Genomic DNA, 16852 nt, shown 5'->3' with positions numbered 1-16852 from the left:
GAAGCCAAGCCCAGTCTTGCCGAACGGCGCATGAGAACTGTCGGGATCACATCCGATCCCGGCAGTGTCTTGGCTGCAAAGCCACCCTCTTAAATAGGGTTAAGAAAGCTAGCATACTCTTAGCCCCATTTTTTTTTTTAGATCACCTGCTTGCAGCCGGGGCTGGGAGAGTGCAGGGCTCCCGGCCAGCGTCAGAGGAATCTCCATAATGCATTGCACACTCATGTCATGCATGATGAAAGTTCTGGGGATTGGGACGAAGCGTCTCAGCCCCTGTCCCTCTGCGCTGCCAGTGGCTGCCAGCAATTGTGTATGCGGGAGATCCGCCCATCCAGGGAGAGAAGAGGGATCATCTGTGGGGAGGTAAGTGCAAGCAGCTTTCCTCCCCACTCGCCGATCATGAGAAAGGGCTCATTCTATATTGAACACTAGGTTCTAGAATGCAAGATGTACCTGAGGAAACAGTCCCCAAAGGATATAACATGCTACAAATAACACTGTCTTTATGTGACTGTATCACATAAGAGAGGAAACTGACATTAGGGATGGAATTCAGTATCCTGAGATGTTCAGTTTTTTAAAAAACAAAACTACTAGGCCTTAAAAGTAAGCTTGAAAATCTGAAGACCTTGGCACATCATCTCAGAAATCACCCTTTCCTGTGACAGTAAAATTATAACAGCCTTGTCTAAATAAAATACAGGACACACAGAGTAAGCAAAAGGCAGGACTGTCTTCTAGCCAAAAATGATGCTTGGCTGAAAAACACTCACAAAACAAGCGAGCCTCCCAGTTTGCTTTCACCCTTACCGATGCACTGCAGTGGTCCGAGATGTGAGGCCTCCAAAGCTGGCAGCAATGGTGTTTATTTCCACTTGCTTTAGAGCAGGAGTGCCATCTGAGCCATAGTCAAACATGTAATCAGAGCGGTTGATTCCTAAAAACACTGACTGAACAAGACAGGAAGAGAGCGAGAGGTGTAGGAACCACCATTACCCTATATAATAAATTGAGAGTTTCCAACCTTTTAAAAACAAGTGTACCCCCTCTGTCTCAAAGCTCAAGTACTCCATACACACACTTAATTGTTAGAGTTGTGAGAGGCAACTACAGTCACGGGCCCCATACAGAGCAAGTTACTTATGTGCATCCCATTTTTGAAGAAAAGCAGCCCACTATGAATGGGGGGTCTCAGGGCAGATGCCACTTGTGCCCCACCTTTAATCTAACCCTGTGCTCTGCATCTGCCCCCCTTTTGCATACCCCTGGTTGAAAATCCCTGTCATAAAGCAACATGTCAACTAGCTTATTTGGTGACAAGCACTGGCCATCTTGAATCAATCCACATGATTGCAGTTTAGCTTTTTTGGAAAACTTAGAACAAGGCTTCTGCAGATTCCATTTCCATTTAAAATGGCATTAGCCTTTGGTAGAACATCATAAGTTATGTTAAGTACAACTGACCCAAAGGTTTCTTACATTTTATTCAGACAATTAAGAATACATCACTAGATTAGATGGCCAACTGCTTCCAACAACACCGTTTAACCAACTATAGTTAAAAGGACTATTATAACTAAGTCGCCAGCAGAAGGAACTACTGCTTTGGTTTAATGTTCTAGAAATTCAGAATGTCATAATATACCAGTATCAATTAAACAATTCAGAAATCTACACTGGTGACGTTTCTTATGCAGTATGAAACAAAGCTAAGTTCTTCGTGAAAAAACGGACACTTTCTTATGGAATACCTGAGTCACTCCTTCTTTCAAAACTTGCTTGTAGATTTTAAAAAGTTGAGCTGTAAAGTCATCCACTTTGACAGTACTAGGAAGGGTAGGGAAGAAAGAGCATGCGTTTAATTTTGGTAGGGCAAAGCAAGATAATTATCCGAAGGATATTTTACCTGAAAAAACAACATGAGTAATAATATTCCTTCCTGATGTCTAATGTTCTGATCTCAGCCAACATGACAAGACAAAGCAGTCATATCACGACCCTGAGGAAATTATATGGAAATAGCAAGTGCCAAGAAATCAACTGGACGTTAAATTTTCAAGTCCAGTTTATTTTCGCTTTCCCTAAAATTTTGAAATTTAAACATGATAGAGACATTGCAACTCGGTGAATGTTATTCAGCATGAATGTAATTTATCTGGGCCGTAGAAGGGTTGAAGTTAGAAGGGACTGTTTTCCTTAAGATACAGAATTTTCTGAATATGCCCAAGATGAAGCAGCTTATCCCAAGGTAAATATATATGGCATATAATATCCTGCAGTAATTAATGCTTATCCTAACAATGCTACATAAGACGACGTCATATGCCATTCTGTGGCTTTAATATTTATGCAACAAGTCAACATTCAACTAGCAAGCTTTTGCCTTGCACCAAAATACAGCATAAGAAAAGAGTTACCCTCTACACTTCTGCCTATCATGCAGTTAATCTACTGTGTCAAGATAGATCTGTATCACAGAGGAATCTCTCTTGCAAAAACTTACAGGTTATTGTTAGAGATATGCGAACAGGTTTGAATTCAAACCGGTTTGGTTCAAAGGTTTGAACTAGGACCAAACAGAGCATTCCTATGGCAATGCTGGTCTAAGTTCGAACCAAACAGAGCGTGGTTCTATCGAACTGGTTCAAAGAGGCTTGAAGGTTCGAGCCTCCATTTTAGGTGCTGGAGGCCATTTTGTGACTGTTCTGTCACTTGCTGTGATTTGCCGAGCTCCTGCTTCCCTGATTGACCAGATGTGTCTGGCTCTCTGGTAGGCTTTGCAGTGTTGCCAGTTCTGAAGAACTGGCACCCTATTGGTCCTGGAGTAGGGCAAGGGTGGGGGCTCCCAAAGGAGGGAGATTCAACTTCTACTTAAAGGAAGCCCCTGGGCTTGCAAAATCCTTCCTTGCTGAGGTGAGGCAGAGAGAGTTGCTTGCTGCTGCTGCTGCTTTTCTGGCTGTGGTTTGTGGTGCTGCTTCTGCCTACTGGTGAGGTCTCTGCCTGCTGCTTGCTTGTTTGGCTTTCACCCCCCACCTCAACTCCCCTCCTTTTCAAAGTAATTTTTCCTGGTTGTGTTTGGCTGGCTGCTGTGCTGTCCCTTTTAGATTCTTCCCCCCGACTGCAATCTGAGTTGCATGTCTCCTACTACTTTAGCCCAGCTAGACTCCAGGGCGGGGGGGGGGCACAAGTATTTGGTCTGAGGCCCCTCTGGCCCAATTTTTGGATCCTTCCCCCCCCTTTTTTTGCTGATTGTTCTTCCACCAGCATTTTATTTTATTCAGTGTTTCTTTTAATTTGTTTAGTTGGGTAGCTGGAAGGCTGCCCATCTGCCCCTCACCCCCACCCCTGCTCCCTGGCTGAGTATGCTGCCAGCCTGCCACTAGTCAGGGTTGTTTTTTCCCGGTCCAGGGTGTGGGGCAGGATTAGTGATTGTTTTTTTCTTGCCCCCATTGTCCTTAATTTTTATTAAACAGGACCTCCTTGGTTGGGTTTGGGGGAGGTATTTTCTGTGCTTTTTTTTTTTTTTACAGCTTGTCTCTTGTTTTTGTAGGTTCCCCCTTAGTTGCCCACCATTGTATTGTGTTGTTGTTGTTGTGGGTGGGCAGGTTTGTTTAATTAAGTTTTTTTCGGATAGGGTTTTTAAGAACCCTCCCCCCATTTTTTTAAAAAAGCCCCCAGGGATTGGGAAGATCCCCAATCCCCTGAGCACTGTGTTGCGAGCAAGGCTTGAAGCAGGCAGAGACAGGAGGGGTGTCCCAACTGGTGTGAGAGGCTGGGGTGGGAGCAAAGAAGTCGACATGGGGTCCCACAGGTCCCCATTGGCGCATTATTTGGCCCAGGCGAGGTGGTGGCTCAAAAGCTCTCCTATCCGGAGGAGCCTGCTGCCACTGAGCCAGGTCCAGGTTGGGATGCACCACCACCAGCGCTGCACCCCATGTGGAGGCTGGCAGTGTGGGGGGCTCTCCTGCCAGGGAAGCCAGGTAGAAGGCAGGGGCTCAATGGCTGGGAGTGCGGCCAGATTGTCCCTCTCTCTTGTGCCCCACCCAACACACTTCTCACCACTCACTGCCTCCCCGATGATGCCCAACAAGTCATGGCGGAATCCAGTTTTGGGTCCTCCGAGGCAGAGTCTGATCAGAGGAAGGGTCTGCTGCTGTGGAGGAGGTGCCCCCTCAGCTGGGCCCTTTTGGCACACAGGGTGGGTGATGGAGGTGGGCAGCCAGCAGCCTCCATAAGTCCGCTGTCACCAAAAGAGGCCCAAGATGGTGTCAAGGATGTCAGAGGCCACCCAGAGCAGAGACGTTTGGCAGATTTTGAAATCCCTCAAAATGCCCCAAGAGCTGCTTGCTGCATTCACTGCAGGGCACAGGTCAGTTGGGGGATGGATGCCAAACATCTAGGGACAACCTCCATGTGGCGACACATGCGTTGTTGTCACTGGACTTCTTGCCTCTGCTGGCCCTGCAACTAGTGCTGACAAGGGCCGTGAGAAGGCTTCTTTGAAGCAGGGCATGCTGCCGGTCAAGCAGTGGACACAGTCATCGGGCAGGAAGCATCCTGGTCATGTGGATCCACGTCTCCTCACCCACCTCATCCGGGAGATGATGGTCACTGACAACCAACCTTTTCAGGTGGTCGAGAACCCTGGCTTCTGCCAGATTATCCAGATGCTCATGTCCGGCTACACGATCCCCTCAAGAACCATGTTCAGCTGGACTGTGGTTCCCTCCCTGTACATGAGATGCATGGAGCTCTTGTCAGCCACACTGCGTGCAGTGTTGCCTGGCACTAGCGTGCATTTTACCACTGATCTCTGAAACAGTGTGAGTGAAATGCATGTTGCTTTCCTGGCCCTGACTGTTCACTGGTGGAGCCCAGAAAGAGAGAGGACCTCTGGTGCTGCCTCTGGCTCCAGCACGTTCCACACTGCATTCTGGCATAGGTGGGCAGACTTGCATGTGGAGACCTTGGATGTCAAGCTCACCAAGGAGGAGGTGGCAGCCGTACTCGGCTGCCAAATAGAGGAGTGAATAGGGGGGTTGCCACACCTCAGCCAGGGTTTCATTGTGACAGACAATGGTCCAACGTCACCACAGCAGTAGAGTAAGTGTTGTAGTCTGTGAACATCTGCTGCACGGCACACACGCTCCAGCTGGCTGTGAGGGATGCCCTTCGCCTCAAAGAGGCTAAGGAGTCCAGGGAACAGGGCTGTCTGCTTCAGGGTGCTGCTGCTGCCATGGCTGTGCTTATGAACATGGCCCGCAAGATTGCCGCTCACTTCCACTGGAATGAGAAGTCCAGGCACTTGCTCCGCGAGAGGCAGTGTGAGCATGGCCTTCCTCAACATCTCATCCCTATGGATGTCGATACCTGGTGGGCCTCCACATTCCTCTTGTTCCAGCGCCTGTTGGAGCAGGAGGTGGCCCCAGACAACCTGACGAGGAACGAGGCCTTGGGTGTGTGCGATCTCTCCAACTCGGAGTGGAAGCTCATGTCTGAGATAGTGTCGACACTGCAGCCCTTCTTGTTCTCATAGAAGACTCTGTGTGCTGATGCCACTCCTCTGAGCCAGGCCCTGCCCGCAGTTATTCTCCTGGAAAAGCTGATGGGTGAACTCCAGACCTCTCTGACCACGCCAGAAGGGCTGCGCTGGCTGGACGGCTGAGGACCAGGGTTGTCGACAGGCTGGTTGGTGTGTTGGGTGACAGAAAGGAGTATGTCCTGGCTTGTCTCTGCAACCCAACCAACCAATTCAAGGGCAATGTTGTTTTTGCTGATGACATGCCCAGGTAGAGGGACCTCCTGGTCCAGAGAGTTAGAGAGGAGGAGGATCGTAGGACCAGAGACCAGGAGGGTAGTGATGATGTGCCCCTCAACCATGCACAACCCATACCCAGCAGCAGTGCAGGTGACCCTTCCTCTTCCTAGTCTAGCAGCGTGGTATCCCAGACATTGGCACCAATGCAGCAGGAAGTTCCTCCCGCTAAATCAGCCCAGTGGTTTAAGTGGGAGTGCCTTGGCGCCTTGCCTGGTGTGCGGGAGGCTCGACCTACCAGGCACCCCTCAGGTGCTACGCAATGCATTGCCCAGTACCTGGAGAAGCCTGTGGAGGAAGACTGAGAGATGGACTGCGCACAATTCTGGGCAACCCACCGCCAAGTCTGGCTGGACCTGGTGGTGGTTGCTGTGCGCCTCCTCTCCTGCCTGCCAACCAGCTTCCAGAGCAGGTGGGTGTTTTCATGTGCTGGTGGTGTGGTAACATCCGCTTGGTCCCGGTTGGACCCTGGCTTGGTTGAGCACTAGGTTTTCCTTAAAGTTAACCTCCCCCTGCTGGGCTAACCCAAGCTGGAAGTTGAGCTGGGAAAGTGATTGGCCTATGGCCGGCAACAGGTTCTGCTCATCCCAAACCTCCCTGCTTCTTTCTTCAGCCATGCCATGTCACAGCATGCCGCTAGTGCTGTGACATGACATCTGGACACACCCACCCACTGGCATAACCTGTGATGCTGAACATTACCCTGGTTCCACCTGCCAGCAGCAGTTGAGGAGCTGTGGGCACACACACACAAATACTAGGCAAAAGATTGAAAAAAATCTTCAAAAATTCATTAAAAATTGCAGGAGTGTCCGACTCCTTTGGGGTTTTGGTGGTAGTTGGTACCCATGGGTGCCTACCACCCATCCCTGTTTTGTGTCCCTAGGTGCTCTGCATAAGAAATAATGAGACAGTTCAAGTCCCTATTATACCCTTTTAGAACTGGTTCAAGTTGGGCTTGAATTCGAACTGACTGGGGGGGTGCGGGTTCGAACAAAACCCAAACCAAACCTACTTGGTTTGAATTTGAACCGAATCACCCAAGCTGGTTTTGTGCACACCCCTAGTTATTGTTTCTACAGCATTGCCCTTTTAAGATATCAACAAAAGCACTTTGTTACTCAACACATCCAGAGTTGATACCATATACCATTTATTTTCTATGAATAAAGATACATATCAGGGTAGAAATGCATAGATGGGATAATTAGTATTCCAAAATGTATGCAATTGGGATACATACCTACCCCAGTTAATTTCCAAACTTTTATTGCAAACTGGTGACTCTGAAAGGTGTTAACGGCTTACAGTACCCTTATGACCATCCACCACAATAGGTTTCTTTGGTGCCTATAATGAACTGTTTTTGAAGGTTAAAATTCAGTCCCCAATTTCAGGACAAATCTACCCAAAGCCACATCAGTTAGTCTTCTGTCAGAATTAAGTGCTGGTTCACATGGAGCTTCGGTTGAAGCCAGGCTCCACACACCATCTCTGAGCCTCGGGGGTGTGCACTCCCCACCCCCATTCCTGCATGAGAATTTACTTCCACTCTAGATAAACATAAGAACAACCCTGCTGGGTCAGGCTGAAGGCCCATTTAGTTCAGCATCCTGTTACACAGTGGCCCACCAGATGCCTATGAGAAGTCCACAGGCAAGAGGTGTGGGCATGCCCTCTCTCCTTCTGTTGCTCCTCTGCAACTGGTATTCAGAGGCATCTTGCCTCTGAGGCTGGAGGTTGCCTATAGCCACCATACTAGTAGCCATTGATAGACCTGCCCTCCATGAATTTATCTAAGCCCCTTTTAAAGCCATCCAAGCTAGTGGTCATCACCACATCTTGTGGCAGAGATTAATTATGCACTTTGTTAAAAAGTACTTCCTTTTGTCGGTTCTAAACTTCCCAGCCTTCAGTTTCATGGGATGGCCCCTATTTGCATAACTGATAAGGCTCTTGTTCTTAAAAACTATGTATCTGCCCTCAATCAGGGCTCTCTCTCTCTCAACACGTAGTTGACTGACAGCCCGGCATGTCGTGATCAATAAAGCTTTGAATCTGATGGAAAGGTGTGGCCCCTGCCTATAAAATGACCCTTAAGGAGATAGTTTTCTCCTTCAGATGTCAGAACCAATTCCTGAGGACTTTAATGTTGATTGGAATGGATGCTTACATAGAGATGGGGAGGGAATGCCCGCTCCCAAGGGTCAGAGTCCTTGCACACGGGAGCCAAGCCTTAAGCAAGATTCTGCATGACATCTGACCCAGCCCTCCATTTAAAAATAACAGAATCTTAGGGTAAACATGCATATTCAGTGGCAACCTTAGAACTGTGAATTAGGGATGTACACGAACTGGTTTGGAGGCCCTTTTCCGGACCTGTCTTGTCGGGGAAAGATTACCTTTAAGGAGCAGGAAGTGTGCTCTTACATACACACACCCATCGTGTTCCACCCCCCACCCCCCCCGCCGGCACTATGCTGAAAATTGCTGGCGCAGGGCAGCAGCATACCCTCTTGCTGCCCTGGTCAGCATCAGACCAGAAGTGGCCGGTGCGCATGTGCAACATGTGCACATGCTCCGGCCACTTCCAGCCTGACGCTGACCGGAGCGGCCAGCTTGTGCCACCGATTTTTGGCACAGTGCCAGTGCGGGAAAGAGCACCCTCCCTGCTCCTTAAAGGTACCCCCCACCCCCACCGCCAGCCAAACCAGCCATCTGCCGGTTTGTGTACATCCCTACTGTGTATTATATTTCACATTGCTCTGAAAAAAACAGAAAAGAAATTTATAGCACAATCTGTGCATGTACACTCAGAATTAAGTCTCAACTTCGATGGGGTTTACTGGCAAGTAAGTGTGCATAGGACTGCAGCCTTGGTGGTTGACCACCCATTTATGTCCAAGCTACCAAAGCCCATCAAGAAAAATCAGGGGGTAGCAAGGGCATGAATGATCAGGAGATATTCAGAAATGTATACTGACTGTTGTAACTAAAGCAACATTAGTACACACACACGATTAGTGGAATTCAAATACAATATGGTATACATACCTGGCAAGAGTGCACTCCAGGAACTCTGTATTCCGGCTAACTTCATCCACAAGCAGGTTAAAATCTTGCTGAACCGAATAGGCTTGCTCAAGGAGACTGCTCGGCACTGCAGATGGGAGCAGCGTAAAGGGAGCATAACTCACCACCTGTTGATAAGGGTGCAGCAATGAATGTAAAATATCACCACTTCCCCCCGCCTCCAACCAGGCAGGTGAAGCCCTTTAAGACTCCAGCACATGGAGGGTGAATACAATTTAATTCTGACAAAAATTCTGAACCAGAGCAAACATCTGCTCATGGGTTGTCTGTGCCACACTTGTCCCAAAAGCCTTTTAACAGCTGGGTCAGAGGCAGAAAAGCAAAGGGTGAAGCTTCCCAACTGTGTCTCCATGCTGAGAAAGACATCACCTGTTGAATTTCTTCTTGTTTTTCACTTTTAGACGTAAAAAATAGCTGCCAGGAATGGCATGACAACCCTAGACAGACCTCATGATCATAGAAACAAATGTGAACATGCTGTGACAAATTATACTGAGAGAGGTACAGGTGAAACTCGGAAAATTAGAATATCGTGCAAAAGTCCATTAATTTCAGTAATGCAAATTAAAAGGTGAAACTGATAAATGAGGCAGACGCATCACATGCAAAGCGAGATAAGTCAAGCCTTAATTTGTTATAATTGTGATGATCATGGCGTACAGCTCATGAAAACCACAAATCCACAATCCCAGAAAATTAGCATATTACATGGAACTAAGAAGACAAGGATTGTAGAATAGAACAATATCGGACCTCTGAAAAGTATAAGCATGCATATGTATTCAGTACTTGGTTTGGGCCCCTTTTGCAGCAATTACTGCCTCAATGCGGCGTGGCATGGATGCTATCAGCCTGTGGCACTGATGAGGTGTTATGGAAGACCAGGATGCTTCATTAGCGGCCTTCAGCTTTTCTGCATTGTTTGGTCTCATGTCTCTCATCCTTCTCTTGGCAATGCCCCATAGATTCTCTATGGGGTCAGGTCAGGCGAGTTTGCTGGCCAATCAAGCACAGTACACTGTATACTTTTCGGAGGTCCGATATTGTTCTATTCTACAATCCTTGTCTTCTTGGTTCCATGTAATATTCTAATTTTCTGGGATTGTGGATTTGGGGTTTTCATGAGCTGTACGCCATGATCATCACAATTATAACAAATTAAGGCTTGACTTATCTCGCTTTGCATGTAATGCGTCTGTCTCATATATCAGTTTCACCTTTTAATTTGCATTACTGAAATTAATGGACTTTTGCACGATATTCTAATTTTCCGAGTTTCACCTGTAGTGATCAGTTTGCTGAACAAATTGCCCACATCTGTTCAAAACCAATTTTTTAATAGAATTTACACTGAAACAGGAGTTTGTGACTCCTGATGATGTGGATAAGTTGCTTGGAGCGATGCAGCCTACCACCTGCTCTCTTGATCCTTGTCTGACATAGCTTATAGTATCTGACAGGGCGGTTGTTGCAGATGGCTTGGTAGACAGTATAAATGCTTTTCTGAGGGAGGGCAGGATGCACCCCTGTCTTAAGGAGGCAATCATTAGACCTCTTCCGAAGAAGCCTGCATTCTGCAAAGAGTTAAGCAACTATAGACCTGTCTCCAGCCCTCCATCATTGGGCAAGGTTGTGGCCTCCCAGCTCCAGGCAGTCTTAGAATAAACTGGTTATTTAGACTCATTCCAAATTGGCTTTTGAGTGGGCTATGGAGTTGAGACTGCCTTGGTTGGCCTGATGAATGATCTCCAATGGGAATTGGCAGAGGGAGTGTGACTCTGTTGGTCCATTTGGATCTCTTGGTGGCTTTCAATACTATCGAACATAGTATCCTTCTGGAGCGTCTGAGGGGTTAGGAGTGGGAGGCACTGCTTTGCAGTGGTTCCACTCCTACCTCTCAGATAGATTCCAGATGGTGTCTCTTGGAGACTGTTGCTCTTCAAAACATGAACTTTTATATGGCATCACCCAGGGCTCCATACAGGAGAACCTCATTACTCGCAGGGATTCTGTTCCTCGCCTACTGTCACAAGTAATGGATCTGTGAGTAACAATGCATTAGGGCGATGGGGAAAGGGGGGTTAGGTTCCAGGCTGGAGGGGAAAAATTTCTAAGTACCAAAATGGCCCCAAATTTACTGTGGCATGCTCTGCAGGTCCCCAACGTGCCCAGGAATGCCCTCTAAAGGGCAGAATGCCCCCCCAAACCACAAAGATTGGTGGGGGGAAGTCTGTGGTGTTTTTTAAAATGATATTTTGACGTGTATTTTACAAACTCACACAATGGGATCTGAGAGATGGGATCTGAGAGATAAAATGGCGGCCAGAAGTTACCTCCATGGTCACTTCCAGCCCTCTAGGAACTGTGGATACATGGGTTTTAACCCTTTGTATCTGCAGATACTGAAAAAGGATGTCTATGAGACCCCTGCAGATACACAGAACCGTGAATAGCGGTTCCATGGATAATGAGGTTCTCCTGTACTATCTCCAAAGCTTTTTAACAACTGCATGAAACCACTTGGAGAGATCATCATGAGATTTGGTGCAGGGTTTTATCAGTATGCTGATGACACTCAAATCTATTTCTCCTTGTCAGCATCATCAGGAGAAGACATAACCTCCCTAAATGCCTGCATGGAAGGAGTGATGGACTGGATGAGGGATAACAAACAGACTGGATCCAAATAAGATGACTTATTGTGTGGGGTCAGAACTCAGGGGATGATTTGATCTGCTTGTTCTGGGTGGGGTCACACTTCTTTAGAAGGAACAGGTATGTACTGTAGTTTGGGAGTGCTTCTGGATCCAAACCTCTCCCTGGTGTCTCAGGTTGAGGCAGTGACCAGAGGTGCTTTCAGCTGATACACCAACTGCATCCATTTCTTGAGATAAATGATCTCAGAACGGTGGCACATGTTTATTTTTTATTTATTCAATTTATTTACTGCCCTTCCTAAAGTGGCTCAGAGCAGTTTACAGTAAAATAAAAAACACAACAATTGAAATAAAAAAGCATTTAAGCAAGATTAAACTATATATAATTAAATGCCAAGCTAAAAAGGTGGGTCTTTAAGGCTTTCCTGAAGGGCTCCAAGGAAGATAATCCTCTTAGATCCACAGCGAACACGTTCCACAGCCAAGGGGCAACAACTGATAAGGCCCGATCCCAGGTCACCACAAGATGAACTGGTGGCACACAGATGGACCCCTCCTGATTATCTTAATGAGCAGTAGGGACCTTGTAGAGAAAGGTGCTCTCCCAGGTAACCTGGACCTAAGCCATTCAGGGCTTTAAAAAGTAATAACCAGCACTTTGTACTTTGCCCGGAAACATATTGGCAGCCACTGGGTATTAAAGAGGACATCATCTTCGCTATGAACCACACCGCCCACTGAGATCAGCAGGAGAGGTTCGTCCGCAGTTGCTCGTCTGGTGGCTACTTAGGGACAGGCCTTCTCCATTGCTGCTCTAAGGCTTTGGAACATTTCCTGCTGAAATAAGAGCCTCCTCATCTCTTACAACTTTTAAAAAGGCAGTCAAGACGCATTTGTTCACCTGGGCTTTTAATTAGATACTGTTTTAATTGTTTGATTTTTAATAGTTTTAACCTTTTAAATTTTAAATTGTTATGATGTTTTAACTTTTTTACTTGTTTTTATTGTTTTGTTGTAAACCACCCACTTGCTTTTGGAGCGGTACATAAATATGTTGAATGAATGAATGAATACAGAATGCGCCAGCCAGGTTGGTCTCTGGATCATCTCAAAGATGATCACTGAAGAGACCATATTACTCCTATATTAAAATGACTACACTACCAATAAGTTTCCAGGCAAAATTCAAGGTGCTGGTTATAACCTATAAAACCCTAAACAGCTTAGGCCCAGGGTAATTAAGGGAATGTCTTCTTCACCATGAGCCCCATCACCGATTGAGATCATCTGGAGAGGTTTGTCTGCAGTTGCCATCAGCTCCTGGGATGGTTACACAGGGACAGGCCTTCTGTTGCCATCCCAAGACTCTGGAATGCACTCCCTGCCGAAATAAGAGCCTCCCATCTCTGAAAACTTTTAAACGTCTTTAAAGACACATTTATTCACCCAAGCTTTTTAATTAGACATGTTTTTAAATTGTTTTAAGATTGTAATTTTTAAAAATTTGTAAGTTGCTGTAAACAGCACAGAGATGGGCGTTTGGGATGGTGTACAAATATAACCACCACCATGGAAGCAGCATTACAACATGCAACAGGAGATGCAGGACAACATGTGTGGGAAAATTCAGTTATGTAAATCAACTATTGTGTACATGACCACATGGGGGAAAGGTTAGTAGAAACTTGATAGAGACAATAAGCCACTGCCAGCAGTTATCTCCACATCCTGCCCAGGTCACACTACCTTTCTCCATGTGGTTCTATTCATACTTTCCAGTATGCCACACTCGTTTTGCATAATACTATGATGACAGACAGCATGTGCCAGTTTTACCGGAGACAATGGGATACACAGTGTTGCTGTGGCTCCACTCAGACAGTATGACACTAGTACATCACTGGGAAGTATAGGCAAGGCTAAGATTATGAAAATATGGTGTCGCCTAACTGGAATGCCTCTCCCAGAACACCAAAGCTTCCGCATTCCCTCACAAGGTTCCAATTTCACCTTGCTACTGGAAGTTTGTTGAGTGCTTCTTCCCAAGTTCTGAAATTCTAGAAAGGCTGCTGTTGTTTGAAATATATTGAAGCTATTCTCATGATTGCAGAAAATCGGGCTAGCCTCCGCTAGCTCAATTTTCTGCAATTGTGAGAACCACCGGGCTCGGCTGCAAGCCTGGTGGTTCTAGAGTGGGTAACCCGCTCAGGTACCCCTCCCCTAAAACCGGGTTTGCAGACCCATTTTTTAAAATCGTGAATAGCCACAGTGCGGCTACTCACGAGGAGACCCCCGGAGGGAGGTGAAAAGCTGCCTCCCGGCTCTGGGGGTCTCACCACATGCCCTGCGTGCTCGCGCAGGGCATGCTGAAGCTTCCGGGGGCCGGTCGGTCCCCGCTCCCCCTGCTGGCTCCATCATGGAGCCAGCAATCGTGTGGGTGGCCAATCCGGCTGCCCAGGGCTCCTGCCCGGATCATCGGCGGGGAGAGCGGGCTTATCCTGCTCTCCCCGCTTAGGTGCAATAACCGGGTCTCACTGATCGTGAGACCTGGCTTACTGAGTTGTCACATCTAGTTGTGAGCTTACATCAGATGCATTGGGGTCATCTTTGGTCCTCATAAGAACACCTTCAAGTAGTGCTGCATCCACTGCAATTGGGGCCACGTTCTGAATGAGCTGGTCATTGTGCAAAATATCTTTCCAAAGGGCAGTCATTGCAAAGGCTAAGGAAGTAGTCCCTATACGGCTGAAAAGAAATGAACAAGAATCACCACAAGGCATGAGAACAATACCCGCGCCAGCATCTGAAGAATAAAAATGCTTCTTCAAATCTGATTGAGAGCAACGGATTACCAAAGCAACAAGGTGTAAGGAAAGGAATCCACATTTTTGTGTTTATGTCTTAACATATTCTGGTCTTAGCAATTTGCAGAAGTGCTCAAACTGGGTTTCTTCCATTCCTTGCCCAGGCAACACTGTGATTCTGGCAAGTTGTTTGGCCAGATAAATAATGGAAAAGAGGATTCAGATCAAGCCTTAGAAATATATTTTTGAACTTTCAGAAGAAATTGTTTGCATTCTACTCTTTGAAGAGCCCCATTTTATTCTGACAGCAAACCTGTAAGGTAGGTTAGTTCCAGAGATACAGAATTGCTCTAGGCTGCCCAGTAAACTTCATAGGGGAGTAGGGATATGAATCTGGATTTCTCACATCTAAGCCCCAAATCGATCCATTCTGCTTCATCCCAGGCTGATAGGACAGTGATCTGCCAAAGGCCAACAACCAGGTTTGTGGTAGAGGTAACATTTGTACTGGAGTTAATGGGTCACACTTTTACCCATTACACTGAACTGATTTTCACTGCCATAAATTAGGATTAAAAAAATATTAATGCTAGGCTTGGATAAATGTACAGATAAACAATGAAAACATTTGGTGAGGAAGAGCAGGAGCAAACAGACAAACAATGGCTAAATTTTAAACCAAAATATACTGGAAGTAATAACAACAACATAATAAATAATAATAATAATAAACCCACATCCAAACAGATATTTATGATTACTAGGGAACAGAAGAAGCAGAGGACAGATTAGAATCCCTTATCCAAACTTGATAGCTTTTTTGGGCTAAGCTTAAGCTTCTAAAAATCAGGAATATGTTTTATTGCTTTTTGTTGTAAGATATGCATTTTTAAAATTACAATGTACTCTGAAAATCAGGGAATGAGAGGCTAATAACAATAATGCTCCTCCACCTACCCCCAGAATGTACAGCTCCACTCTCTGCTGTTAGTTTCCATGTGTGAACAAAGCTACAGTGCAAATGTCACACTGTCATCAATTTATCACTGCTCTTTTGTAACAACTGTCTGGCTGTGCCTGCATAACCTGCATCTAGCACTTGACACTGTGAGAGTACACAATGCAGTTAGATGGCTGCATTTGTACAAGTTAGATAGGTGAATAGTCACACTAAAAAATATAGTCTATGACCTAATTTTAAATCAATGACCTAATTTTAGCAGAAGAGTCTGTCCATTTCTGGTACCTCAAGGTGAGCCTGGCGATTATAATTTTTGGGCAGGGCTGACATCTATTAGCAAAATGCTATGAACGGGAAGCTTGTGTTCCTGTGCCAAGAAGTAGAATGATTAACTCCTAAGGATATGGATTTCTATTCTTCATGTCAAAACAGCACTCATTTTTCTTAACAAAAACTCTATATAAATCACTTTGCGGAGCAGCTTGTTCAAGTTGACAGCTCTATGCAAAACAATGTCCAAAAATGCTATTTAACAGAACAGCTACTTTAGACTGGTTTTAAACTGGGCAAGTTACACTCACACACACTGCTGGTTACATATTTCTTCAACTGCTCAGATATATTAACTAAGTAAACAACCCTTTTTCTAAAGGTACACATTTAGGATTGTAGCTTCAGCACTCTGCAAAGTATGCTGGGAGATATCTGTATCTCTCCACACATGCCCATAATGCATGCTGTTTGCAGGTCATCATGAAAACAGTGCAAACAAAACAAAAGGTCATCAAGAGCGCTTCTCATGGGGAGGGAAATAGCTGACCCTCTGGGGTAAAAGAAAGTTTTAATTACTATGAAAATTACTAAAGCCTTTAGGAGACTGAACCGTTTTGAATCAACCAGCTACATAAAGAAGGGGTGTGTGTTTAAAAGCATATTAGGGGACGGGGGGGGGCTCCCGTGTCAGCAGCAGATGCCATTTGTGATCCACCTCCGGCACAGACAGTGCATATTAGCCGATCCAAGATTTTGCAGTTAGACTGAGAGAAGAATATTATATCCCCTATTCGCAAGACACACACCCGCCCCAGTCATGCCCCGTTAAGAGACTGGTAATAAAGAATGCCTTTCAACTTTAATTTAAAAGCGCGTTGGCCGTTTCTCCAAGCCTCGCAGGAAAAGGTTGGCCCTTGCCTTCCTTTCAGTGGCGACTTTTGCCTCCTGGACGTTGGCCATCTCTCTAGCCCCAGCCTAGTTCTTCCACTTTCCTTTCACGCAGGGACGGTTTAAGCCTGAGAATTTGACGCCAACCCCACCCCATAAGCAAACCCCAGTCTGTACTCAGTATGCCCCCCCAACAAATTTGGGGAAAGGGCCAGACTGATTGGCGCCCTCTGCCCTCTCTGCTCTCCCTTCTTGCTCCCAGCGTGCCGGTGTGGCACGCGACGCGGGCTGACATGGGGACCACCCTCCTCCTCCTCCTGTCAGTTTGCGAGTCTCCCCCCGACCACGCCCCCCCTCCTCA

At 46.3% G+C, this 16852-nt stretch overlaps 1 protein-coding gene across 4 annotated transcripts in view; it reads right to left on the bottom strand.

Annotated features, from left to right (window-relative positions):
* Positions 1–16852, bottom strand: part of GSS (glutathione synthetase) — a 35544-nt gene that overhangs the window by 18476 nt on the left and 216 nt on the right. The window contains exons 1-5 of one of the 4 annotated variants that reach the window (XM_053246267.1): positions 16522–16833; positions 14151–14310; positions 8870–9015; positions 1752–1827; positions 811–950 (exon numbers count right to left, since the gene is read on the bottom strand). In XM_053246267.1, coding sequence (XP_053102242.1) covers positions 811–950; positions 1752–1827; positions 8870–9015; positions 14151–14279 — 491 coding nt within the window. In that variant the 5' untranslated portion in view covers positions 14280–14310; positions 16522–16833. Of the gene's footprint in view, positions 1–810; positions 951–1751; positions 1828–8869; positions 9016–14150; positions 14311–14682; positions 15266–15326; positions 15600–16521; positions 16834–16852 lie in introns of those variants that run through there. The other 3 variants (XM_053246264.1, XM_053246266.1, XM_053246263.1) reach the window with 3 other exon arrangements.

The sequence above is a fragment of the Hemicordylus capensis genome, chromosome 4, assembly GCF_027244095.1.
Source record: "Hemicordylus capensis ecotype Gifberg chromosome 4, rHemCap1.1.pri, whole genome shotgun sequence".
Lineage (NCBI taxonomy): Eukaryota > Metazoa > Chordata > Lepidosauria > Squamata > Cordylidae > Hemicordylus > Hemicordylus capensis.
The sequence above is the reverse complement of the archived record's forward strand: the minus strand, read 5'-3'. Positions and strand labels throughout refer to the sequence as shown.